This window comes from Lutra lutra, chromosome 10 (genome assembly GCF_902655055.1).
Source record: "Lutra lutra chromosome 10, mLutLut1.2, whole genome shotgun sequence".
NCBI lineage: Eukaryota > Metazoa > Chordata > Mammalia > Carnivora > Mustelidae > Lutra > Lutra lutra.
The window spans coordinates 105,187,476-105,214,391 of NC_062287.1; the positions used below are offsets into that span (position 1 = coordinate 105,187,476).

General features: G+C 58.7%; 1 protein-coding gene across 6 annotated transcripts; it reads right to left on the bottom strand.

Moving 5' to 3' along the window:
* Window positions 1-1,010: 1,010 nt before the first annotated feature.
* RAB3IL1 (RAB3A interacting protein like 1) lies at window positions 1,011-25,256 on the bottom strand. 6 transcript variants are annotated; one of them, XM_047692236.1, is made up of 11 exons: window positions 25,156-25,256; window positions 10,390-10,642; window positions 9,908-10,003; window positions 9,734-9,811; window positions 9,266-9,484; window positions 8,198-8,344; window positions 7,566-7,694; window positions 7,358-7,470; window positions 5,719-5,818; window positions 2,902-2,968; window positions 1,011-2,081 (listed from the first exon to the last, which is right to left on the bottom strand). In XM_047692236.1, the coding sequence occupies exons 2-11, from the start codon at window positions 10,447-10,449 to the stop codon at window positions 1,999-2,001; spliced, it is 1,092 nt and encodes a 363-aa protein (XP_047548192.1). In that variant the 5' UTR covers window positions 10,450-10,642; window positions 25,156-25,256; the 3' UTR covers window positions 1,011-1,998. The 6 variants fall into 6 exon arrangements, with proteins under 6 accessions (XP_047548192.1, XP_047548186.1, XP_047548187.1 ...); XM_047692230.1 differs by lacking the exon at window positions 25,156-25,256 and adding an exon at window positions 21,767-22,010; XM_047692231.1 differs by lacking the exon at window positions 25,156-25,256 and adding an exon at window positions 19,194-19,248.
* Window positions 25,257-26,916: the final 1,660 nt, after the last annotated feature.

Consider the following 26,916-nt stretch of genomic DNA (forward strand, 5'->3'; position numbering starts at 1 on the left):
CTGACCCAGGACTGACAAAGGGAAGGGCAGAAAGAGGCAGGTATGTAGGAGAGGATGTTGGGGTAACCCTGTGTAACGTGGCCACACACGTCCTCCCCTGACCCCCCCTCACTGATTTCTGTGCTCCACACAGCACCCGGGGGACGAGGGTGGACGTCCGTCAGAGACCTGACCGGTGGGTATCTGAGAGGCGGGAGAGGGAGGGAATTCAAGTCACGGATGGGAGGGGGAGGGGGAGGAGAGGCAGTGGGGGAAGAGAAGGGGAATCTGTGAGGCAGTAGACCAAGAGCAAAAAGGCTACTGGCTGGAGAGAGGGATAGGGTTGGGTGGCCTTGACAGAGGCCTGGCCGGTCCACAGTCAGCCTGAGGCCTCAGGCCAGTAGGGACCCCCTCACCAGCCCCAGGACACATTGACTCAGAAGTTGCTATGCTCCCCTCCTCCCCGAGACCCCCACGGGCTTTGACCCACAGCCCTACAGGTGGGGAAGGGATCTGGCACCACAAGATACCACCCCAGGTCCACCACAGGACTCCTGGCCCTTACTAAGAATCCTGAGCAGGCCCGGAAAGGCCAGAGCCACCACATCTGTCCCTGCCCGTGCCGCTGGCAGACATCGCCAGTAAATCCTGCCACTGTCCGGCACTCGCCAGGAGGCCTCCTGGTTTTGACTCTGAACTCCAACCTCCCGTTAGATGGACACAGGGAGACCGGAAGGGGATCTGCCCAAGGTGCCCCCAAAACAGTGTGAGAGGCAGGCTCAGCACCGCTGCTCCACCCTCAGAGGGCCCCTCCGCAGGGGAGAGGAAGCCAGGCTCGGCCCTGCTAACCCACATCCCCGAGGACCGCCGGAAAGGCCTCGAGGGGTGCTCCCCACAGCAATCCCTGCAGGATTTGGGCCTAATCCCAAGCACGAGGGCTGGCTGGGGAAGGATTTGGTTTCATTCCTTCAGCTGCCCAAGCCTTGGCCCGAACCCCAGGGCGCAGGAGTGAAGGCGCGTGGCTGCCCAGCCTCGACCAACAAAGCCTTCCTTTATTAAATAGAGATCGTGTTACATTCCATTCAAAGGAGGAAATCAGTTGTGGTGAGGGATGTGTCCAGGTTGGATCCCCATCCCCAGTAGGCTTTGAGGGGTGAGGAAGGGGGCCTGGGTCCTGCCCACCCTACCCTGGTCCTGTGTACAGGGCTTGGTGGCCGCGGCCCCTGTCATCTAGATGGCCACCCACGGCCGAACACAGACACGGGTATCCTGAGGCCCTGTCTGTGTTTAACTTTGGGAGAAAAATATCCTAATCCTTCCAGTGGTGGTGGGGGCAGGGCCTCCTGGAGCACGGGGCTCAGATGAGGGGAGGGGGGAGGTCAAGTGCAAGGAGGAGGGACCCTGATCCATCTTAAGAACAGTTTGGGGACAGTTCTCAAGCAGATACAGGTTGGTGTGCAAGTCCCTGACAGCCCCTTGGGACCCCACCACCCCCACAGATGCTGGAGGCAGGGGGCCCTCTGGGGCCAGTCCAGGGAGGCTGCCCCGGAATAGGTGAGGGGTGGCTACCAGGGGGTGCTGGTGGCCCAGGGCTTGGGACCAGAGGTGGTTTGTGGGGTGGGGGTGGGGGGTTGGGCAGGAATACCCTGGAGGTCAGGCCACCCAGGTGGGTGTCAGGCCCCTTTCTGAGGATGTGGCAGCAACAAGGCTCCTGCAAGCAGCAGCTCCCAGGCCTGCCCCAGAAGCCCCCGCCCAAGGGCTGAGCCCAAGTATAGGTCCAAGCTCCTTGGTCTTTGGTGCTTTCTTGAAAGTCTCCTGGTGTCTGTGAAGACAAGGGTCCACTCACGAGGTCCTGTCTGTCCCGGGATGAAGGTCTGGGACTAGCTCAGCAAGGCGTCCACGGCCTGGCCATTCGTCCATCTGGTTCAGCTTCTGGCTCAGGGCCGGCTCCAGCACCCTGTCTTCCCAGGCAGGTGTAGGCTGTTGCTCAGAGCCCCCCTCTAGGCCCCAGACCATGCCCTAGGCCTCCTGGGGGAAGAAGCCGAGCTTGGCCAGCGACATCTCCTTCCTCAGCCTCATGATCTCCCAAAACATCGGTTCGGCTGCAGGTGGAAAGAAGATGGACAGCTCAGGGTCAGGGTCCCCTCGAGCAGATGGCCTGGCCCCTCTCCCCTGGCTTTGGGCAGGGCAGCTGGCAGGCACCCAGGGCTCCCCAGTCCCCCAGCAGAGATGACCTCAGTGGTGCCCTGACCTCTCTAAGGCTCCACACGGAAGCCTTGCACACTTGAGTGCTGAACACACCCTACCCCGCCACGCTGAGGGCCACGGCCACGGCCCGACACCAACGTGCACAAACACACCACCATGCATTTGCTGGGCTCCATACGCTTCCCAACCCTGTCTCCCCAGGGGCTTGGAGACCCTGAGTGGTCAGCAGAGCCACGGGGTCAGTCCGAGGTCCCCTCCAAGGCCTTGACGCCTGAGCTGGGGAAGAGAGGCTCAGACTCCAAACGGGCAAGTCTGGTGGAGAAGCAGGACGCTAGGCCTTGCAGAACAGGGGCAGAGGGGACAACAGGTGGATGGAGGACCTGCCGGGCGGGCAAGGGTGAAGTGGGGGACAGCAGCTGGTGTCAAATGACTATGAGGTGTACCCCCAGCGGGGAGGAGGAGATCTACAAGGGACACCCACCCCATCGTGGAGGGCTTCCAATGCCAGGCCGGTAACAGGGAGCAGTCCCCTCGAGCCCCGGGGCCTGGGAGAAGTTTCTGGGTGGGAGAAGGCAGCGGGACCTGGCAGAGGCTGGCAGAGTCCTCCCCTCTGTCCTCTGGGCCACAAAGCACCTAGGTCCACCCCCAACACCGCTGCAGGCCCGCCCGCTCCCTCCCATGGGCTAGCACCGCCGGCCACCAGGGGGCGCTCACCTTCCTGCCGCACCAGGCCTTGCTGGATATAGCGGATATAAGTGAAGAAGTTGCACACGGCGGTGATCTGGGGGCAGAAGCAGGGAGGCTGTGACCCGCCAGCCTTCACAAAAGGGGTCCCCCCCCCGCAAAGCCAGGGCAGACCAGAGACCAGAGCGGGAAACCCCACATCCCATCAGAGCCAGATAATGCTCTCTGAGCTGAACAGGGCTGGGCTCTAAAATTTTACTACTCGGGTGCCTGGGTGGCTCGGTTGGTTAAGCGTCTGCCTTCAGCTCACTCATAGCCTCGGGGTCCCAGGATCGTGCCCAGAATCGGGCTCCCTGCTCAGCGGGAGAGTCTGCTTCTTCCCTTCCGTCTGCCCCTCCCCCCGCTCCTGTGCTCTCTTTCTCTCTCGCCCTCTTTCAAGTAAGTCAATCAAGTCTTTTAAAAAATACATAAATAAAATTTAATTACAAACAGTGGTATTAGTACTCCTCCCAATAAAAAAAAAAAAAAAAACACAGCAGCAACTAACATTTCGCCTAGCACAAGCATCCCGTGAGGCAGACATGCTTATCGTCCCCATTTTACACACGGGGAAAACAGAGAGACTAAGAACAAAGCTACTGGACCACAATTATAGAGGCCACGAAGACAGTAAGTGGCTGAACTGGAAGGTGAAACCAGGAGGCCTGTGGTAGAATCCACGCTCATCCTGAGGGACCTGCCTGCTCCAGGGGCTCAAGGACCTGGCCGCCAGGCCTTGGCCTGGTGCTCCTGGTAATGCCAGGATAGGCAGGGGGATCAGAAGCTGCTCACCGGGGCTGCCCTGCATCCCCAGGCCTGAAGCCCCTCACCTGGCCTGAGGCCTGCTCCATGCCAGGCCCTGTACTGGGCACCGCAGACCCTAAGTTGGCTCAGATGAGGGCCCTTCCACAAAGACTCTCCTACTGTAAGAAAGGGTGCTGCTGGCGCCCTTCTCCCCACGGCTGAGAGTGTCGGCCACTAAGAGCTCATGGGTGCCCCTCTGTACCCCCTAACCTGGCACACCACAGCCAATGACTGGTGTAAAAAAGGCCAGCTCCCTTGCCTCTGGGCAGAACTCCCCCTGGGCTGCAGAGGTCCCAAGGATCAGGCTGCAGCCAGACTCCAGCCGAGGCTATGCCCTCTTCCGCTTCCTCATCCCCGCATTCTACTTCCCTCACTCCTCCTAAGAATGGTGTAAAATCCTCATCTCAGGCTCAGCTTTTAGGGAACCCAACCGGAGACAGGACAGAAGGTGGCCAGCAGCTGTGGCCAAAACTGTACCTACTCAATGCCCAGGGTTCCAGGGGAGGGATGCCAAGTGTGTGGGGGCCCAGGGGGTCCAGAGTTACAGGGAGGGGACCCTCAAACACACAGAAATCCTTGCCAGGAGGACAAAGCATGTGGAGAAGCTTGGTGGCCCAGGCCAGCGTGAGAGAGGGGCGCCCCAGTCAGGGGACCTAGCCCATGTGGCTCAGGAGGGGCTATGAGGAGGTGGGGCAGAGATTGGTACTGGAGAGGCCTGTGTGCCTGGCCACGGAGTTTCCCAGCAGCCAGTGGGTCCCCACCGCAGGCTGGTGAGCAAGGAGGGGCCGGGAGCAGTGGGGTTCTCTCCCCAGGGCTATGCTTCGGGGATGGAAACCTCTTTTCCCTACGGATGCCATATGCCTTGGTCTCTCCGAGGTGGGGACTCCTTCCTAAGATTTCACACTGTTTCATCTCCCATCCCAATTCTGCCCAAGGCAAAGACACATAGGCCTGGAAGAAACAAAGTTCTATAGCGTTTTTTTAGTTTTTACATCTATGGATATGGTTTTGCCAGGCACAGAATGGCTGGCGAGGCTCCTTCTATGGAGTCCTGGTGGGGATCCAAAAAAAGGCCGCTGGAAAGGGCTCTGGGCACAGAGATGCAGGGCGGAGGCTGCAGGGAAGGCGGACCGGGCTCAGAATGGGGAGGCCCCAGGTCCAGGTCATGCCCCTCCTTTCTACGGCACAGACTCCCATCAGCAAACGGAGCTCAGCTCGCTGCTGTGGGATGCACTCGGATGACACGCTGGGCACCCTGTGGAAGCTCGTTGGGCCCAGACAAGCTGCCCAGCAACGGGGCCATCTGCCCACTTCGATCCCCTTGAACAGCCTCTAATAGGTCAAGGACAAGAGATGGTTCTCTCCTTTATCCCCCAGCTTGGTGAGGTCCCCTGACCCAGCCTGGGCCACTTGGCAGGTGAGGATGGGAGCTGGGATTCCTGGAGGCCTCATGGCACCCTCCACTACGGGCAGGCTCGAGTAACAGAGAGACCTCAGCACCTTCTCAAAAGTCTGGGGCCAGAGCCTGAGCTGGGAGGTAGGAGCCTGGCATTTAAACCTGAATCCTAATGTCACTCCCATGATTAGGTTTTGGCAAACAAAGAGGCACCTCAGTCCTCCCTGCCCCCAGCCTGAGGGACTGGGTCCTGCCAACAGCCATGGGACCTCAGAAGAGGACCACTATTTCCAGAAAGGAGGCAGCCAGCCTATTCCTTGACTGCAGCCCCTGAGCTGGACACCCAGCTAAGCTGTGCTGACTCTTGCCGCAGGGAGACCATAATAATAAAAGGAGGTGGTTTTAAGCCACTAAGTTTATGGTAATTGGTTCTGTAGTAATGACAAACTAATTCACCAGTCTTGGCTGTGTGGCCTTAGTCAGTCTCTGCACCTCTCTGAGCCTGTGCCCTGTTCTGCAGATCAAGGTTGGGCTCCTAGGCCTGGGGCCCTGAGTCCCAGCCCAGGGTGCCCCTAGGAAGCCCAAGACCCTCCCACTGGATGACTCACCCTGGCCCGGGAGGATGGTGAGATGTAGTAGTGGCTCTCAGAGTCCCCAAGCCGGATTCGGTGGCGACAGGCACGAGCCAGCCCGCTCAGGGCACAGGTACTAGGGGAAAGCAGAGAGGGCTGTGGTGGCTGGCGGGGGCTCACCCACCCAGCTCATGCAGGGAGGATGGCAGGCAGAAGGATGCACCAAGGAAGGGAGAGGCAAACGGACCTGGGGGTGGGGTCTGGCATCCTCTCCCTGAACCCCAGCTTTCCCAGGAGCCAGGGAAGGAGGCAGGAGCCTCAGAAGTCCCTGGGAGAGACCTTTGACCTATGTTGGATCTCACCCCTGAACCCCTCACCTTGCCCCTAGCGGGCAGGAGAGCTCAGTGCACTTCATGTAAGGTATACCAAAGCTCCACTCACTGCAGCCCCTCAAAACACCCCCTACTTTACTGGGGCCCTCAGACTCAGTCCCATCCTCCCCAACTAAACAGGAGTCCACTGCCTCCTCCACTTGGTCACCAGGTCCTCAGGCTAGGTCGTGCCAGCAGGGCTTTTGGCTTGAATCCCCTCAGCTCCTCCAACCAGCCCCTTGCCTCCCCTCTCCCCTTCTCCACCTTACAGCCAGGGTCTCCTCCAAAGCCCACATCTAGCCCATCATCTTTCCCCACTCCTTTCCTACTGCCCAGGAAACCATTATGGAGACTCTGGAGCAGAGGAAGGTCAAGTAGGCACCTGGGCTACGGGACTTATCAGTGCCTTTGTTGCCTCCATGTTTACTGTGACTCTGATTGGACCTGGCAGCCCTCTTTTTAGGAAACATCTATTGATGACTATGAAATGCTGGCCTAGTGAGTCAAAGCCCAAACTTCATCCAAGACCCTTTACACTCTGACCTCGAATACTTTGCAGTCTCAGCCCTATCTCCCTCCCCACCCCATCGCTCTGCTCAGAAACCCTGTGATGTTTCCATTAACACCCTGGCTTCTCATATCTTCACTCCTTTTATTCCCTCTGCCTGAAGGGCCCTTCCCTACTTGGCAAACTGCTGTTCGTCCTTCAAAACCTGGCTTAAAGGTGCCCCTGTGTGACAAGGCTCGCCCTGTGGGGCTTCCCTGGCAAGTCGAACCCTGGGCTGCCAAGGGCAAGGGCTCCCCGCCTCTGCCCCCTGCTCTACCCTGGCTATCTGGTTCTGCTGCGAGCCCTGCTCGATGGCAGCTGAGCTGCAGGAAGGACGAGAAGCCAAGGGCAGCCTGGTTATTTATCAGCACAAGGAGAGTGAAGAGCCGACATCATTTACATGGCAGTTGGGGCCCAGAACCCACTGTGGGAGAGAGGGTGGGGGTGGGAGAGGGATGCCTTGCAGGCCAGCCAGGAAGAGGGAGACTCCCAGGAGGGCCTGGAGGTGGGGGACGGGAATCTATGACCAGAGGCAGGAATTTGTGCCAACCTTGCCTCCTTGCCCTGCCTGAGGTCAGCCAGCGTGCCTCCGCGCTCCTCCCCAGCTGAGCCTGTGCGCCACACTCCCGCCCTGGGTCCCACCCCAGGACCCCCGGAGACAGGCTGAGGCTCGGTCCCTGGTTACCCCTGGGCAGAGCACGAGGCTAGGCGTGGCCTTCTCAAGCAGGCAGCAGAGGGTGAAGGGCGCTAAGCTTACTTGGTGCTGCCACACTCAACCGTGGCCACCTTCACCGTGGGCGGTGTCTGCGCAGCCACGGGCTCAATGGTGAGCGTGTTGTCCTCCACGGCGGCCCGGACCAGCGCCGAGAGCTGCAACAAAGCAGGGCGGCAGGCCAGGCCATGAGCGGCAGGCCTTGGGCTACAGGGCTGGGCCCCAGGGCCGGCCGCCCTCCGCCCCACCGCACCTCCTGCATGGTGAAGTCCAGACAGGGGCCCACGTCCTCCTGGTACACCCTTTCGAGGAAGGGGCAGGTCTTGTCCAGGGTGGGTGATTCCCGCCAGGCCTGGAACTCTGCGAACAGGGTGGTGTCCACCTGTGGGGGAGGGTGAGCCAGAGGGGGCCAGTCAAGGCGCTGGAGGGGGGCCCCCCGTCCCCCGTGGCAGGGACAGGTGGAGCCGAAGGAGATGGGGACTAGGGAGGTTTAAGGGCAGGCCTGCCAGCGGGTCTGTCCCCAGGGGCCCAAGCAGGGCAGCAGAGCTCTAAGGAAGAAGTGCCTCCTTCCCTTTGCCCCCAGGGGCTCAGAACCCAAACTTCCATAGCTAGGTGTGCTTTTAGCTTCCTGGCTCTACAGGGTCACACACTTGGGTCCAGGGCCTCGTCCCGAAGACCCTCTGCCTCCTGGAGGAGGAAAAGCTGAAGATGGGCCCCTCAGGTTCCCCCGCCGCACACAGACACATGCACACAGAGAGAACACACATGGGGCCACCAACTGCGGGGGAGGGGGTGGAGATGACGGACTGGTCTCCCTGGGCGCATGCGGTGTGAGTGAGGCTGGGCGTGGTAGGGGCAGAGGGGCGGCCCCTCCCCAGCCATTACCTGTCGGGAAAAGGAGAGAGAGGTAGTGGAGGTGGGGGCCGCAGGCGGCTCCCCAGGCAGGAGCTGCCAGGCCGGCTCGTAGGTGAGGTGAACAGCTTTGCTGGGGACCACGCAGAGGAGCAGGGAGAGGAGGGGGGGCAGCCCGGGCTGGGAGGGGCGGGGCAGACAGACAGGTGCACAGAGACAGACGGGAGGAAGGAGATGTTAGTGTTACGGTCAGAAGCTGAGAACTCGGAAGTGGGGGCAAGGCCTGCTTGGCATCCCCTCCCTGGAAACCCCAGAGACAGGGGGCAGGATGGAGCTGGGGGATGTCTTGGTGTCAGAGACCACAGGACCCCAAGCCCCACGTGGCCCTTGTAGGGCATGCTGGGTGCGGCCCGGAGCTGAGCTCCTGACACCTGGGCTTGTCAGTTCCCATGGCCCCAGGAGGCCCTACTTATGTGAGGAAGGTGAGGCTCTGGCAGGGGCCTTCACGTGTCCAGAAACCCATGGCCAAGGACACCACTGCCCAGCCTGGACCAAAGACCCCAGCTGAGGCTGGGGGGCGCAGGGACAGCTCCCAAAGGCTCTGCCTGTCTAGGTACCCTCACCAGAAGGTGCTGAGGACCCTCGAGTCCAGGGATGTCACAAACGGGACCTCAGGGCTGCGGACATGTAGGGCCCGAGTAGCCTGTCCCCAGAGGCCCAGCAGTGGCCTCCCTAGGTCCAGGGAAGGAGTCTTCCCGAAGAACTCCCCCATCTTCCCCCAGCCCAGGCAAGGCCCTCAGGCCCCAGGCCAGCCTCAGGTGCCCAGAATACCACCTACAGCTTGGCGGGGTGTGGACGGGCTAGCAGGCCCTCATGGGAGATGTGAGGGGTACCCGCACTGCACCCAGAGCCTGAGGGCCAAACCTTGTCTCACAAAAAGGCTGCCCAGCCCTCCCAGACAGAGGACACCGAGGCCCAGAGATGGCAGGACAGGCTCCAGGTCACACTGCAAGGCGTCAGGTCTCCCTATGGGGCCCCATGGCGTGCTGATGCCGGACACCGCCTGTCGCCTGTGTCTGCTGGCCGCCTGTGACCCCTCACCTCTTTGCCCTCCTTGTCCGGGGTGAGGGTGTGTCCAGCCGCGGGGCACACAGCAGGGCAGAGAGTGCTGCTGGTGCTCTTATGACGTAAGTGGCCCTTGCGGGGTCCGGCCTTGCTGGGGCTGAGCAGCTGCGGGTGGAGCTCGCGGTTGGGGGAGGCTGGTGTGGACGTGAGGACCAGCGTCTTCAAGGCGGTCACCTCCGCCTGCAGCATGTCGATCTGGCCGGGAAGAGGTGGCCGTCAAGCCCAGTCCAGGGCTAATGTCACTGCGGCTGCCAGCTGCCGGCCACCCCAGCTCAGGATGGCCTGTCCCAGTGGTGACTAGGACCTAACCCCTCTGCCCCATTACCCCTGGAACAGCCTTTGAGGTGGGGACTGAGACACCCATCTTACAGATGGGGAAACTGAAGCTCGCCATATGCCAGGGGTCTGTGAGATGCACCTGTCTGGGAGCTGGCCGGGCCTCACCTTGCCCCGCGCCTCCTTCAGCTGCTTTTCTGATGCCGCCTGCTTCATATTGGCTTCCCGCACCATCCTGTGGGCTTCCTGGGAAGAAGGCAGGCTGTGCGTGAGCGGTGAGGGGCCAGCGCACCGCCAGCGGGCCCGTTCCCCACCCGGCCCCCGGCGGGCCGGCCACGGTACCTCGAACAGGCTGGCCGTCAGCTCCTCCAGCTCCCGTTCCAGCTGCTCCCGCACCTTGGACAGCCGCTCGCACTCCTCGTCCTTCAGCTTCAGCTCCTGCGGGGTCCAGGGAGGGCGGCTGTCAGCCTGGCATGCGGGGTGGGAGGGGACCCAGGCCCACCAATCGGGCTCCACTGCCAGGGTCCTCTTCCACGGGCCTCTGAGCCCCAGCCTCCCTTCCTCTGTCACTCTACAGCTTAGGATGCGTTTCCCACTTGGCTGCAGCGCGATGTCGATGTCGAAACCCCAACCGTCAGCCTCTCTGAGAACTCAGAACGGGCCGTCAGAGCAGTCCAACGGCTGGAAATCCTTCAGAAGTCACCAGAACTGGTTTCTCCTCTGTGCTGCCCTCATGCTCAGCACGGCCTCCGTGCGGGTGCTCAGGGAGAGCCCACGGCCCCCTCCAGGGGGGCCCCTTGTCCCCGCCTCCCTCGGAGCCCCACCTTCTGGGCTTTGTGCAGCTCGTCCTTCAGGAACTCGGAGCCCTTCTCCCGGATCTCCATGGAAGAGCTTCGCAGGCGCAACACGTCCAGCTGGGCGGCCGCGGGGCCCTCCTCACCTTGGGCCTCCTCCCCTCCAGGGCTCTCCGCCAGGCCTCCTGGGGACTCCCTGTGGCTTCTGCAGGGGCCCACGCTCTTCCAGGGGACTGGGACAGCTTCGAGGGGCGGCGGGTGGCCCTCGTCTGGGTGGGGCTGGCTGCGGGGCAAACAGCAAGTCCAAGGTTGGGGTCCTGAGACCCAGAACTGAGCCGAGGGACCGACCCTGAGCCACACGCCTGCCACTCGGGGCTTGGTCTGGGCCCATCTGTAAAACATATACACTACCCACGAGGCTGTCACTGGGCTGTCCCGCAGACAGAGGGACCAAACGCGGGGTCTCCTGGGGGCCAGGTCAGGGCGCCCTCCTCACTGACAACCACCCTCTCAGGCCTAGAGCCTAGGGCTGGGCCTGGTATACAGTAGGCGCTCAGTTCGGGTTTGTCCAGCAGGAGACTGTAAATGCGTCAGTGCTGAGAATCTGAGTCTCCATTTCTACAAAGTGGGGACAGTCCTCTGGGCCCTACCTCTGGGGTCACCCAGTGGATCTGATGTGCATAAAACCTTAGCACACAGGGGGCACCTGGGTGGCTCAGTCATAACCGTCTGCCGTGGGCTCAGACCCTGATTCTGGGGTCTAGGGATCCAGCCCCCAGTCTAGCTCCCTGCTCAGTGAGGTGACTTGCCTCTCCCTCTCCTTTGGCCCCTCCCCTCACTTGTGCTCTTAGCAGGGGACTCTTTCTCAAATAAATAAATAAAATCTTAAAACAAAAACCTCTGTACATGGGTGATTGGGTTATGGACTTTGTGGAGAGTATGTGCTATGGTGAGTTCTGTGAAGTGTATAAGCCTGACGATTCACAGACCTGTACTCCTGGGGCTAATAATACATTATATGTTAATAAAAAATAAAATTTAAAGAAAAAAACCCTCTGCACACAGGAGGCACTTAAATGGGAACAGCCTTCTTGGCTACTGTTAATGCAAATTTTATGCAAATTATATCCCACTCCGGGTGGGCAGGAGAGGAAGGACCCAGCCAGGACCCACAGAGCTGAGGAAGGAAGATTCTGCCACACAGCCCAGGCAAGGCAGACTGTCTTCCTGCTCCCTGAGCCTTGTGGGGGACAGTCCTGGCTCTCCACTGCTCTGCCCTGTGACGACCTCAGGCAAACACCCGTCTCTGGGCCTCAGGACCCTTCTCTCCCTGAAGTCAAAGACCCTAGAGGTAGTGCTGTGGCCAGCAGCCTCCGTGCCCCCCCATCCATCCACACCCTCCACCCTGCAAGAGACCCTGCGGAGGGAGGGAGGCAGGAAGGGAGAGGGCTCGGGGCCCAGCAGCGGTTTGTGCCAAGACAGCACCTCCGGACTCGCTCACTCAGCAGAAACTGGCGGGCCCCTGAGCCAGCAGCTTCGGGGCCATGATGAGGGGGTGGGGAAGTGGAGGGGAGGGGGCTCCCGGGGCCCACACAGGAGGGAGGAAATCCAGGGCCAAGGGGTCATGGGACTCAGGCTAACTCAGGCACAAGCGTGAAAGGCAAGACTGGGGATCGGTCCCTCCTCCCTGTCATCTGGACTCTGAGACAGTCACCAAGCAGCCCCTGAGCTCCGGTTCCTTCCAGGTAGCACAAAGTTGCTGGGGACCCAGGGGACCCCTAGCAACAAGCCTATTCCCAACCCTTCTTCACGTGTTCCCATGCCTGCGCCCAGCCCGACCTGCCTTCTGCTTTGGGACCGGCACAGAGTGTGGCCTCATGGTTGCTTGGCTGGGTCCTGCCTGGCAGGGACCCGGGGCTCTGACAGATAAAGTGGGAAAACACATCTATCACTCCATCAACAGTGACTATGCTGGACAGGGATCCTTCCTAATACCTTTGTGTGTGGGGGGGTGGTCCTCGTTGGCAAGGGGTCCCCAAGGCGTGAGCAGGGGCTGTGGCAGTGGTATGGCAGCCCTGGGCTGGGGTCTGCACCTGGGGGCCTCACCCTGGGCCAGAAGCCCCCTGGGCTGCTGTGTGCCTGTTTTCTCATTTACAGCTCTCAGCAGCATTCATGGGACAGTCCCCGTCCTACAGACAAGGGATGGGGTCTCAGAGAAGAGCAGAACGGGCCCAGGCTCACAGGGCTGCTCAGAGGCGCTGCTGGCCAGACAGCAGGGACTTCTACAGTCCAGGCCCAAAGTGCCTCCCTGGCCAGTAGGGGGCAGTGTGAGGGCACAGTCAGGGCATCTGCTTCAGGACCCAGGGCTGTGAGCCTCAGGCGGGCTCAGGAGACTCCTCCTTGGCGGCAGCAGGGAAATCTGACCCAATTCTGGCCCGAATGACTTCTCAGATTCTGCTCCAGCCCAGAGACTGCCCCCCAGGAGGGCAGGCCGGGGCTGGGGGGAGCTGAGGCTGAGAGCAGAGGCCAGAGTCGGGCCGGGCAAGGGTCCACACCAGGCTCTGAGCTGGGGTCCACACCAGACCCAGGGAACGTCACTGCAATTCTCTGAAACCACCTGTGGGACAGGAGTAAAGCCTGGAGGAGGTGGACTAAGAACCAGGTGAAGAAGTCACCGGATCCAGCACCTGGGAAAGACGGGGCCGTCTACAGCCACACTGCCGTGCCTGCCCAGGCTCTGGGTCCTGCAGCCCAAACCACAGGCCCAGGGAGGTCTTCTGGCTGAGAATCTGGAGGCCTGGGGCCCAGGGCCATTTCCTCGGGTGAGAGAGGATGGCCCTTGTCGCTTGGGCTAGCCAGGGGCAGCGGACCCCAACTCAGGGACTGCCTACTTCAACAGGACAAACAAGAACTGTGGGCCAAGGAGGGGAGCGACCAGCAGGGATGGCACGGGACATAGGGCAGGATCCCAGGTTTTAGACACCCAGCCCTGGTGTCTTTTCCTCTGTAAGCACCACCCCAGACATCACCCGTGCCCCCGCTGAGGAGAAAAAGACCTCCAGCCCCTCCCATGAAGACCACCAGAGTGGTCACTAACTCTCCTGTTGGTCCCAAGGTCATGGCTGGGGTTACGGCCAGACCGTCCTCCATCATTTTCCCAACAGGCTCTCACTTCACCGCACTGCTGGGAAGGATGAGCCCAATTTTGCAGCCAGAGGAAATGATGGCCTCCCCACATCTCCTCCCCAGTGTAAAATCCCAACTTGAAAATCCTGATGGCAGAAAGCGTGGGAAGAGAAGGACTGCACGGACATTACCAACTGCCCAACGCCTGGGCCAGGGGTTCAGGAAAGATGGGGTCTCCCTGTACTGGGAGGGAAGCTTGAATCTGTAGGCCCTCCCCTCACGCTTCAGAGCTGTGAGGCAACTCAGAAATTTCAGAGAAAGGAGGGACCCCCGGCCCCATAGGTCCAGCCCAAGCCAGAACCCTCTATTTCCACATACTCAGCATCCCAGATCAGGGGCTGGAAAACCTCGATGTGAATGCCCGCGGGGCTGGGGACTCCCTCCTTGGATGAGCATGGGCTACTACTTCAGTTCTTCTGCCCCGCACCCCTCCCCACCCCTCAGTCCAGCACGGCCCTCAGCCCAAGCCTTTTCAGCCCCCATTCCCTACAGAAACAGAGTCCAGAGTCCAGAGTCCAGAATATGCTCCAGGGAGGGCCCGTTACAGGACCCACGGCCACTGGGAAGAGATTAGAGGCAGGAGACAGTAAGAGTCAAGGTCAGAGGAAAGTGGGAGCACCCAACATCCCCCATCCTGAAGCAGGCTCTGCTGTCTAGAGCCCACGACAGTTTAGACAGGAAAGGGCCCACTGGGTCACTTCCCCAGGAAACACACATGGGGGGCGGGGAGCAGCAACCACAATGCTCACCCCCCAATCCTGCCCTAGAAGGGCCAGCAGGGCTTTTGTCCCCATCCACAAAAAAAGGCAAGCTGAGAATGAGGACCCCTGGATCCAATGGTCCCAGTAATCCCCACTGGGCCAGAAGGGCCTGACCAGGCTCCGGCATACTCTTTCCATCTCCAGCCCACCCACCTGCCATGAGTCTCTCTGCCCTTCAATCTCTCTCCACTGGTCCGGTGGCCAGCACCCAGGTCACCTCTTTGAACTAAAGATCCCTGTGTTAATGGGCATGATGGGTTCATTAGAGAAGACGGAAGGAACTAGTTAGGGAAGCTCTGAAATGGGATGGAGTGGGGAGAGGCTGGGAGGGCATACTGGGAGCACTCACCCTCTGCCCGGGGCCAACAGGGTGGCTGTCACTGATCTGGTCTATGGGGCAGTGCCACGGCACAGGAGCCCCGTTCAGACTTACGGCCCTGCACGCGCGCACAGGCATTCCGAAGCCCTGAGGCTGACAGCCAAGGGACTCCTCCTGTCCAGGGGCCCCAAGGAGTCCCAGCAAAGGTTTCACGCATCGGCTCCCGCAAGCCGGGATGCAAGCCCAGCCAGGCGAAGAGGACAGAGAGGGGCTACGACTTCACCTCTGAACCCTCACAATGTCGCTGCAGGGATATGCTCCCCCGAGCAGGTCCAGACAATGAGGCGCCTGGTGTTCAGAGAGGGATGGTGACCTGACCGGAACACGCAGCAAAGAAGAGGCAGGGTGGGAACAGAACCCAGAGTCCTGGCACTACTGCATCATGTGACCTGTCATCTGGAGAAATCCAGACGGGAGAAAAGGGATGAATGGTGGTTTTGGAGAAGTGAGGCAAGACGCAGATGGGGTTTGAGGAAGTTTGAGCCAGTGCCTGAGCGGGGGGGCGGGGTGGGGATGGTGGGGGTTCCATCCAAGGCTGTTGCATAAGCCAGGCAGATCCTGGGCTCGGGAGGGATGTGTGGAAGTGAGAGACACACAAAAGACTCTGACGGGGGAATCGGGGGAATCATGGCAGGAACTGGGGGCTGGAGAGGGTGATAGGGGAAAAAAAAAAAAGCAACAAAACTACAGTAATTAACTAACATAATGAAATGGTGCCTGCCATGGGAACAGGGAACTGAGAGGGGGTCTGTCGGGGAAGGGAGAGGGGGTAGCTGAAGTGTCTGGGAAGTGGCATGTCCTATACAGGTCTCTAGGTGGCTGAGGGGAGGTACCGGGGGCCAGAGGGAGCAGCTGCAGTCTGAGGGAGCACTGGGGGAGGAGTAACAGAGGAGCCTAGGACCACAGAGCCAGCTGGAGGGCCGAGGAGCAGCCACCCCAGGGCTGGGAAGGAGAGTTCTAGAATGGGACAACGGTGTCCTATATGTCACACATGGGAACAGAACATCAGGCTAGCGGGCAGAGTAGGACCCTGGGGTTGGGGCGGTGCGGTGGCAGCAGGTAAATCTGGACCACTCCAGCAAGGGGGACCTGGCTGCAGGATGGAAGGCAGGGAGGCTAGAACACCTGAATCAGGTGGACAGGGCTGAGCAAGCTGCTACTTGTGGGAGCCCCAGCCAAGCCCAGCCCAGCCCTGGGTCTCCACGGAGAGCCAGCACCAGGCCTGGGAATGTAGGAGCTCACTCTGCACATACAGCACCTGCCTCACAGCCACCTGCTCAGTCCTAGAAGGGCCCGACCTCTCGAAAATCCAGCACATACAGACCAAGCATCTCTCATGTGCTGGGCACCCCATCAGCCCCGACCCACCCAATCTGCATGACCACACAGATTTGAGCCGCACCGTCCCTGAGCCCCCTGCCGACCACCACCCTGTTGGGCACAAATCTGGGGCAGAGTGGGGAGAGTCTAGGACAAGCAGGATTCTCATGAGGGTCTGATAGATAGTTAGGGTAGGATAGATAGTTAGATCAAGGAGGGCTTCCAGGAAGAGAGGTGCGCAAATGCTGGGAGAGGTGCGCAAATGTTTCCCAGGCAGGAGGCCCACCTTCCTTCCATACTCCAGATGAAGTCTGAGCCTATGAACCCCTGTGACTTCGGCCCGACAGGCAGGAGCTTGAAAATCCAAGTCCCTCAGAACTCAGAGCAGTTAAGTGATCTGCTCAAGATCACGCAGCCCGTCTGCAGCCCAGGGCTCCCCAGCATCCCGCTCATTCCAAAGATGCAGTCCTCCATCCCTGGGAGGGTAGGGGAATCTCATTTCATTCCTGAGCAGTCCATCCAGCCTGGCTCTCTCTAGAGATAGGTAATGATTAGCCCCGACTATCAGAGAGGGAAATGGAGACCAGGGGAGAAAACTAGCCCAGAACTCAATTTCTGGCTTTTGCTGACCAAGTCCCAAGTACCTAGCACTGTGTTAGCTGCAGAGACCCAAGAAGTGGCCCTCACCCCCTCTCAGAGCAGGCCTGGCATCCAAGACTATGGACATGAGAAGCTCTGGGTGATGGGGAGGGGAGCATCCCAATTTGGGGGGAACTGCCTCTGAGTTCAGCATTCAGCGCTCCTGCGCAAGAAGTCCCAAGGAAGAGGGCCCACCTGAGCTCCTGCAGAATCCTGCCACTGCCACCCACCCCAGGGGAGCAGCCTTGGGTCCACGGCCAAGGTGGGGTGAACCGGCACCAGGGCCTAACCATTAGCGGCAACCATCCCTCACCTACAGATAAGGAAGGTGAGGAAGGAAGCCCCAGAGACACTGACAGCTTAGCCAGGGCCACTGACCCCTGATCCCAGACTCCTCATACTCTAGAATGAAGGACCAAATATGCACCTACCCAGACTGTCTGAGTCCCTGGGGGCCAGAAGCCTAAGCAACTCAGTTAGACTTACATGGACAAGTAGGACCCCAAGCAGGGTCCCTTCTGGCTCCTGCTGGAGTCTGGGTGAGCTCCTAGGATTTGAGGCGCCCAGTAGATGTTGGCAGCTTGGCCCCTGAGCCTTCAATCCCTGCCTCTAATATCCGATTGGGGAATATCCACAAAAATGCAGTGCTCAAGGTAACCCCAAAAGTCGGCCTCTCACTCCCAGGTGTCCAGCTCCTCCTTCTGCCCCTCATGTGTTCCATCTGCATTTATAAAGCGCCTACTAGGTGCTCTATACCTGGCTAGGCCCTGGGGTTAGGTTAGGGCCTAGGGATCTAAATGTACATACAGGAAGTGAGTTATAGGGGCGCCTGGGTGGGTTAGTCGGTTAAGTGTCTGCCGTTGGCTCAGGTCATGGTCCCAGAGTCCCCTGGGATCATCATGGGTTCCTCGCATCCAGCTCCCTGCCCAGCAGGAAGTCTGCTTCTCTCTCTCTCCCTCTGCCCCTCCCCGCTGTTTATGCTAGCTCTCTCTTTCTCTCAAATAAAAAAATAAAATCCTAAAAAAAAAAAAAAAAGAAATGAGTCATACTGAGGATCATGTGGGGGTCAACTTGGCAGCCTGGTTCATCCAGAAGGCTCTTGGGAATATGGCCGGGAGGCTGGACTGGGGTGCGGGGAGGGGGGTCTTCTCCAGGACCCTGAGTCTTTTTTACCCTGTTCTTAAAGAGGACCTACTGGGCTCCCAGCCCTGTTTGGCCCCAACCTGGATGCCTCTGGGGAAGGGCACTCAGGGCATGGATCAGCCCCCAACCCCTCCCACCCCAACCTACTCATTTCACCCAGAGACCCAGAGAAGTGAGGACATACTCTCAAGATCACACAGCAACTCAATGACTATTTCACCTGGGTGACCCCCAACACACGGGGTCACAAGCTTCTTCCAGACTGGGCTGCCCGTTACACAGTTAACCCCACGCAAGACTGTGTTAACCCCATCAGGTCCCACACAACCACTTTCTCCCTGAACTGTCTTCTTCAGGGGTGGGGGAGGACTTTTTCAAAGAACACGTTCTGCTTCACCTTTCACCCTTTAAGTGGCATGCCTCTCCACACCTCACCCCTACCTGGAGCCCTTTCTCTCAGCACCCCCTGCTGGGGACAAAGCCCCACTACTCGCTAGCATCTCAGCCCAAGCTTTGCTAGGGGTCATGGAGTCAAGAGGATCCAGCAGGCATCAGGAACCTCTCCAGCCAGCCGGCACCACCTCCTCCCTCCAGCAGGCCTGCCCTCACTCCCCAGCTCTGGCTGGGAAAGGGCCCCGTCCTGGGACTCTCCCCACCCCCCAGCTGGCCCAGTTCTTTACAGGAACACAACCCACCCCACTCTGGCCACAGCTCTTCCAGGACCTGGCCTTTCCAGGCCATGGGGAAGAGGAAGTGTTTGCCCAAGTCCCTGAGAAGACCACAGCCTTCCTGCACGAACAGGGCAGGGGACCCACACCACGTTGGCCAAGGAACGGGGATCACCCCTGAGAGCCAATAATCGGTAATAGGTACTGAGGCCACTAAACCAGGACCTGGGGCGATGCTGCCCTCCTTCAGATTGCAGGGAGGTCCGTACCGCACACCTCTGAGCCGGCTGATCCACAAGCCCCAGATGGAGGTTCATCAACTAACTAGCGACCCTGGCAGAGACCCAGCCCCCTTTTCCAATTGCACTGCTTTCCAAGGGTTCATCCAGGCTTGGGCTGGGGGGGGGGTACTCCTCCCGGTGCGTACCCCACACTTACTCCGGCTTGCAAGCCACCCCCACTCCGCCCGCCCCCTTCTCACTCGCGCTCCAGATGAGCCAGGAGTTGGCGCCCGCACGCCGGGAAGGTCCCCCGCCCACCCTTCACACTCCGCACCCAAGAGAGCACCCCCGACCCCTCCCCGCGGGGCGTCCTTCCACCTCCGCAGCGAGTTAGCTCGCGCGTCCCGGTGCCGCAGGGCGCCCCTCCGCCGCCGGCCGGGTGCACATGCGGCGGGGACACCCACCACCCCCCCCGCCCCGGAGGCAGCCGCGGTGAGGGGACCGCGCGCGGACCTACCCGCTCCACATCCCGGCGCCGCCGCGAGCTCCCTGCGCCGCCCCGCGCCGCGTCCCCGCCCGCCGCCTGTCAGGCCCGCCCGCAGCCCCCACCGGCCCCAGCCCGCCCCGGCCCCCTCCCTTCCCGGCGGGTCACGTGGCCGAGGGGGTGGCCCGAGGACACGTGCCCGGCCCCGCCCCTCCGCCCCGGGATGGTGCGGCGGCGGGAGCGGGGGAGGAGCCCTCGGCCCGCGCGCCCTGCGGCTGACTCCTCTCTGGGCCCCTGGCGCCCCGGCGCGGCGCCTCCCGAACCCTCGGCCACGACTGCTCAGGAACCTTGGCGGCCCAGCGCTCGGAGCCCGCCGGCAGCCCCCGGCGCCCCACAGCCGGCCGCTGGCCCGCACCCCCCTGCCCTGGGCTCCCCGGGCTCTGTGCCGGTTCCTGGAGGGTGGGAAAGGGGCCAGACCCCCAAACAAGTTTTCTTGGGTTTACTCTTGAGCGCTCATCCCAAAGGAAGACCCACTTTTGGTCCGAGTCTTCAACCCCAGCCCTCCCCCACCCGCAGCCCAGTCCCACCTGGCAAAGGGCCTTCCCCTCTTGTTGGGAACACTCCCTGCGCATCCCTTCCCTGCCTTGGCCCAGCATCTACTGGCGGTGGGGGTGTGGGGGGATGCACCCCGGCCAGCACAGCTGTCCAGATTTAGGTCCTCTGTAAAACCTAATCCCAGACTACTGGTCTTCCTGTCCCTCCATCCCTCCGCCCCTTTGTCACTGTTCCTCAGCCCTGACTGCTGGCCTTGACTTCAGCCTGCAGCCGGATCCAGTGACAGGATAGCTCTTCTCTCTTGCCAAAGACGGGGGCTCCCACCCTCTGTCTCTAGAGAGGCCTAAGAGGCCGAGAGGAAGGAGGTGTTTCCCTTCCAGATGGTACCAGAACTCAGGATACTACTCTTCCAGACCCACAGAGCTGGGACCCCAGGCTTGAATTTGTCAGGTCTTCACTGGGGACACACATTTCTTCCATTCATCTATCCATTCATCCTTCCATCCCGTCTGAGCACAAACCATGGATCATATAAGGGCTGGGGATCCAAACTGCGCAGACACATGCTCCGTCATCCCAGGGGACCAATATGGTAGAGAGACAGCAGGATGGGAGACATACTCATAAGGACCTCCACTTCTAGAGCCAGTACTCAGAGTACACTCTACTAAGTGCACAGTGTCTTTGTCACAAATAGAAAATGGCACTGCCTTCCTAGAGGGGCGCAGCCCATGCCAAGGTATGGAACTTGGTGTGTGGAGAACAGGCTGGATTTCATGCCTGCTCACTCACTCCCTTGACTGGCATGTTGTGCAGTGAACAACCTAGGCAGCCCACTGTGACGTCCCTTCTGACTTACCAGAATCATTCTGCCCAGTCCTCCAGTGCCCTTCACTCTGCAGGGCAACTGTTTCTAAGACTGTGGTTTCCCAAGGGCAGAAACCATCTCCTTCTCCATGCAGTGTTTCTCTGCCTGCCCCAGTCTAGTCCAGGGTCTGGCCCAAAGCAGATGTCCCCACCATGTTTGTTGACTTGAGTCCTACACCAAATAAGTCAAGAGCAACTGCTGTCTTCCTGGCCCTTGCTCTGTTCATTATTTAGGAGTAGGGGGAGAAGACACAAAAGGAGCTCAGGAAAGGGCTCTTACCCTCCAAGACTTCACAAGCCTGGGTAGGAGATAAGACTGGTCCAAGTCGTGGTAACCCAGACTGGTGGGAGATAAGGCACAAAGGTGGTATCAGCCCAGGCTAAGGCCCCAGAGAAAGAGTTCTTAGCAGGACAGGGGAGGGCCAGTGGATTTAAGCGAGGCCTCCAAGGATAAATGTGGGGTTACCATTCTGGGAGCACTGACACCCAAATTACTACCTAAAAATACATCATCAATACATCCGATGACCTTCGACAGCCAGGCCTCACTAGCTCCTTCCACAGCCCAGAACGCTCTGCTTCCCAGCTGAAAGGATTGGTCTCAGAGAAGTTCAGGAACCTACTTGATGTCACACAGCCAGGGGTGGTGGGACTGTGACCTCTTACACCAGTTTTCTGAAAAGACAGCCCGGAAACTAGAGAACTCACTAGAAACTGCAGCTGTGTGCAGTCAGGCAAAAAGAGGAGCCTGCTGGGGCCTGGCCAGCAGGTGAGGAGGGACTCAAACGAATGCCCTTCACCCCTCTCCACACCATCCCCGTCCCCACCTGGCAGCCCAGACCACAGAGTCTTGGCTGAAAGCAGATGAGGAACAGGAAATTGCAAGCCCGGATGACCCAGGCCCCAATTCTGACTTCACTCTCTCCTCCACTCACCATGTAACCCAGGATGTTTGTCTTGCCCTCTCTGAACCTCAGACTCTGTGTCTGTCCAACCACCAAGATAGACAATCAGAGTCACCCCGTGGCGCTGACCTTGTAGGAGGCTCATGAAATTCCTCCGAGTTCCATGCCAGCCCCCTGTCAGGAGCCTGGGTTCTTCCTCCTTCCTCCCCCAGGGCCCCTACAAAATGGCAAGCTATCACCCCCTCCCCTCCCTGACCATGACCGAGGTCACTGGCTCACCTGTCTGTGTCCCAGGTCTCCTCTCCCAAGTTCCCGTCAAGTGCAGGGCCCAGAACTGATGGGGCGTAGCGGACAGCCCCCGAGCTCAGTGCCAGGAACACGGGGCATGTTCCTCGGGCAGGACACCTGGTGTGCTCCTTGGAGTCATCCATGCCAGGGCCAGCTTGAGGGTCCCTCTGGAGACTGCCAGGAAGGTGGTGGCAAGAGCCTTCTCCCCGTCCCACCCCCAGCCCTGCCCCAGGCTGAGCCTCACGCTAACCTTTGCTATCTCTGAGGAGCAGTGGCCTGGGAGAAAGGCTCCTCCCAGCAGGCCTCTATCTCCTGAAACCCCGTAATTATTAACTCCTGTGGCTCAGCGGGCAGCAGGAGACACCAGGGGCCCTCCTTCCTGGGCTCCAAGCCGGGGAAAGGTAAGACTCGCTGAAGGGTCCTGGGACATTTCCTCTGCATGCCCAAGGCCCCAGCTTCCACTAGGCCCAAAGGAGGAGCTGCCTGTCCCCTCCCAGCCCAGGTCAGCAAGGTGGAAAGCCCCGTCCAGCCCAGGCTCTGTCACCAACTGGTTGTGTGGCTTTGGGCAAGGCCCCCCGCCTGCCGCCTCCCCATCCCAAGCTTGGCCTCAATATCCCCTTAAAACTTGTAACCACTAACAAAAAGACACAATTCGGTGTAGCAGTTAAGCACAAAGGCCCGATGTCAGACAAGCTGGCTACAGCCCCATTCCAGACTGAATGGAATGAGGCTTTGGGCACGTTAGTCTCTCTGTGCCTCAGTTGCCCTGACCGTAATATGGAATCTCACCCTCTAAGGCCCCCCCAGGCCAGCTGCTACTGCCCAGACATGCCGGATACCACCTCTTTCCTCCCACAATGCCCTCTGCAGCACATCCTACCCCCTGCTGATAAATTTCTCCTTTGCTTATAACCCTCCACCAGGAAACCTTCCCCTGTAGATTTCTTTCCTGAGGGTGAAGCCTTCAGGCATGTGACCACCTTGTGTCATGACGAGTGGAACTGTGGGACACCCCCACAATAACCGAGTGACTGTGTGGGCAGAGGCTGGCCCGCACGCACTCCCAAATCCTCAGTACCCCCTTGTCTGGGCCATGGTTAGCCTCAGCCCACCAGGATGGTTTGAAGATTCCACCCCGTCTCATTTGGCTTGAAATCTAATCCTAGTTCTGCTGTTCCCTGGTTGTGTGACCTTAGGCAAGTCACTTCGCCTCTCTGGGACTCAGTTCCCTCATCTGCAAAATGGGAACAGTTGTCCTAGTGAAGTTGGGAACGTCACAGCAGGTGACATTGGTAAAGGGTCTGCCACACTCAAAATGAGAGTGTCCTCTGCCTTTCTCCCTCGGCTTCCCTCTTCTTTCCTGTCTGCCTCTGACTTCCCGTCGGGGAGAAGCTGCCAGTTCCTGACTTGAAGTCACACCCCACCAGCTCTACCCCGCGGATAACAATATCTCCCACTCAGGCTTTGGGCTCCGAAGCTCTCAGCCTAATGCAAACCAGATGCTGGCCTGGCCCTTCCTGGCAGTGAATTTTCCATGGCCTGCTCCCACCCCCTTCCTGTTTTTGCTCCTCACTGATACCCTGCTAAATTCTCCCTTGCCCCTACCTTCCTCTGCGGGGCAACCTCTGGGCCCACCTGGAAACAATTAATGGAAAACAGGAAGTATGAAAAGGGGGCAGGGTCTCCCCATCACCCCGACATGGCAGGAGGGGAAGGACCTCAGCGGGGCTGATGACAGAGTGTATGAGAGCGAGTCCCCCCCCCCACCAACTCCCCAACCCCTCCGCCGCCTGCTGCCAGGCACCAGCCTGTCCCCTAAGGGAGGAAATGAAGTCAGAGTTGCTCTGGGGAGGGCATAGAAAAAAACTGCTTCTTTCTGGACATTTAGGCAGAGCTAGGACTTCACGGGGAGCTTATAAGGGCCTTGTCCTTGGCTGGGACTTAGAAAAATCAGAGCCAGAAGAGGCCCAAGTCCCTCCTGCTGCAAATGAAGAAACTAAGCCTTGGAGGCTCAGTCTGGGATTGCCCGGTGAGTCAGAGCCAAGAGGCAGCCCAGCCTGGGACTGCTCGCCTGTAGCCTGTAACAGCGGCTCCCCAAGTCACTTCCCGGGCGGCATTCCCGCAGCCCCTCCCCCGCCGCCAGAGCGCTGGGCCCAAGTCCATCACGAGGATGCTCACAAGGCCACTGGCAACACCTGGCCAGGCAGACATGGATCTTCCCCATCAGGGGCAGGCACCGGAAGGGAGGCCTGGTGCGAGCCCAGGAGTGGGCCTTAGTCCTCAGCCCCATGAACCTCTTAGGGATCCAGGGCTGGCCCTCCTTGGGAGGACTCCACCATTCCCCCATTCCCATGAAAACAACAGCGCAAGGGCTCCCCGGAGAGCTGGGCTCTGGCTGCCCCTCCCTCCGCCAGCTGTGCAGAGTGTTTGGACAAGGGGTTGGAATGTTTTGCAGCTACAGTCCTCCCTGGATCCCGGAGCTCAGATTTCAAGAGGGGCGGGGCAAGGATGCTGGCTCCAGGGAGAGGGCAAGAGACTCAGGAGGTCAAGTATGTGTCTGGAGCCAACTTCCCCCTTCCACCCCACCCCACCCCACCCCCCACAACTCTCTGCCCAGGCCTGAGCAAGACCACCGGTTGCCCAGCCCCAGGGTAGTGGGGAGCTGGAATCAGGCTCTGGCCCCTGGGAGGACAGGACAGCAGATGGAAACAGCCAGATGGTGTCAGAGACTTGGTGGGGCCAACCTGGTGAAGTCAGGCCCTGGAGACAGTCTGGGCTCCTGGAGGGGCAGGGCCCAGGACAGCACTCTGAGAACATTAAGATTCCTAGCTAAGATTCCACAACAGAGATCGATCCGTTCACTACCATCTCCATTTTACAGATAGAACAGCTGGGGTCCAGAGGGAGTAGGAGATCACCCCAGGTGACACAGTGTGCTGGGGGCTAGAACACTAGAACGTGCTGGGCTAGAGCCCAGGGCTCCAGATCCTAAGCTCGTTCTTCTCATTATTCAGGCTCCTTCCCCCTCACCCCCAGCCCCAGACACACATACACTAGCCAATGAGCCAACACCCTTGGTCTTCCTCAGAGGACATAGACAAAATAATCTACCTAAGTGTGGTACTCCAGCTTCACAAAGAGAAGGCACAGATGCTAAACTCGCTGCCAGCCTCTGGGAGCACTAACCCACTTGTGGACGGGGTGGAGGCCCCAGTCGCCAGGCTTTGGGCACCACTTCTCTCTGACTCTGGGGCCAGAGCTCGCCCAGATTCCCCAACACAGCTGCTCAGGCATCCCAGAGCCCCTTGAATAAGGCTGAGAAGACACACATGTTCTAGACCCAACTATATGGAAGATACTTTGAGCCTCAGTTTACCCACCTTAAAATTGAGAGGATTGTCTTTGCTCTACTTGACTCACCACCATATTGTGGGTGCTGAAGGCAGGGAGTGGAAGGTTCCAGTGGATGCCTTTGGAGACTTAACTATTTCCCAGCAATAAAACCATTGGAGCTCACTTGTGAAGAAAGGAGGGAGGGGATTCCTTTGAGCCCAGATCGGTGTAGGAGTCCCATCAAGGTGACTGGGGGCCTGGATTCCTTGAGGTGGAACCTGTTTGACCACTCCCAGCTCCTGAGGAGGAAAGTGCAGAAACCTAAGGGAATTTGAGAACCAGCCAAACCTTCAGAGGCAGATATGACTAGAGGGGGAGTGGGTGTTCCCCCCCCACACCCCCCCCCCACAGCTGGTGGTGACTCCCTTCCAAAATGGCAGGGTGAGACACGGACCATGACAGGATCTTTTTTAAATTTTTATTTATTTATTTTTTTAGTAATCTCTACACCCATCATGGGGCTCAAACTCACAAACCAAGAGTCACATTCTCCTCTCACTGAGCCAGCCAGGTGCCCTTGTGCTAGGATTTTTACATTTGGTTGATTTAATTCACCCTCAAACCACCCAATGTGGTCCCTTCATTGCTTTCTTTTCCCATTTTTTTTTAAAGATTATTTATTTATTTATTTGACAGACAGAGATCACAAGTAGGCAGAGAGGCAGGCAGAGAGAGAGAGGGGGAAGCAGGCTCCCCGCTGAGCAGAGAGCCCGATGTGGGGCTCGATCCCAGGACCCTGGGATCATGACCTGAGCTGAAAGCAGAGGCTTAACCCACTGAGCCACCCAGGCGCCCCTCTGTTCCCATTTGATGATGAAAGAATGGAGACTAGGAAAAGGTGAAAGGCTTTGGCAACAGGGAACAATTGAAGGAATTAGGATTTTAATCCACACTGTCTGACTCTGAAAGCTCATGTTATTATCCCTTCACCATTCACCCTCTCAAAGGGTAAAGTGAGATAGAATAGAGGATGGGCATTTTATGCCAAGGGACACCAGGACCAAAGCCTTGGAGGTGGGACAGAGCAGGGCATACAGAGAGAAGCAAACTTTTCACTTCGGCGGGAGCATAAAGCTGATTCAGGGAGACACTAGAGAAAAGACTAGACAGGCAGGCTTGGGATGAATTATGAAGAGCATTAGAGGCCAAGTTCAAGAGTTTGGACTTTATTCTGAAGGCTTCAAGGAGATAGTTAAACATTTTTGAGTAGGAGAGTGACGTGACCAGAACTCTGCTATGGGAAGATGAAACCAACAGTAATGTGCATAGAAAATAGAAATGAGCACTTATCAAATATCCAGAGAGGTAAAGGGCTTTCTAAACTTAGATGCATTTGAAGAGACCTCAAAAGAAAAAAAATCAATAGATCTGTTTACACTAAAATTTAAAACTTCTCCATCTTCTTCCTTCCACCAAAAAATAACCAAGATTAAAAGGCAAATAGCCTAGGGAAGATGTTCCCAGCAAATGGCAAAGTGTTGACATCTTTTATATAGAAAGAATTCACAAAAATCAATATGGACCAAAAAAAAAAAAAACACACAAACCAGGAGCCCAATAATCATGTTTGTTCCTTCCCTCATTCATTTATTCAAGCAACATGTAATGAGCACCTGTGCCAGGTTCTAAGAAGGTATTTGTGGACAAGACATAATTTATTTTGAAAAATACTTAGGAATCTGAGAATGAAAGGGAATTTCATTAAACTGATAAAGAGTATCCACCAACACCATGCAGCAAGCAAATGT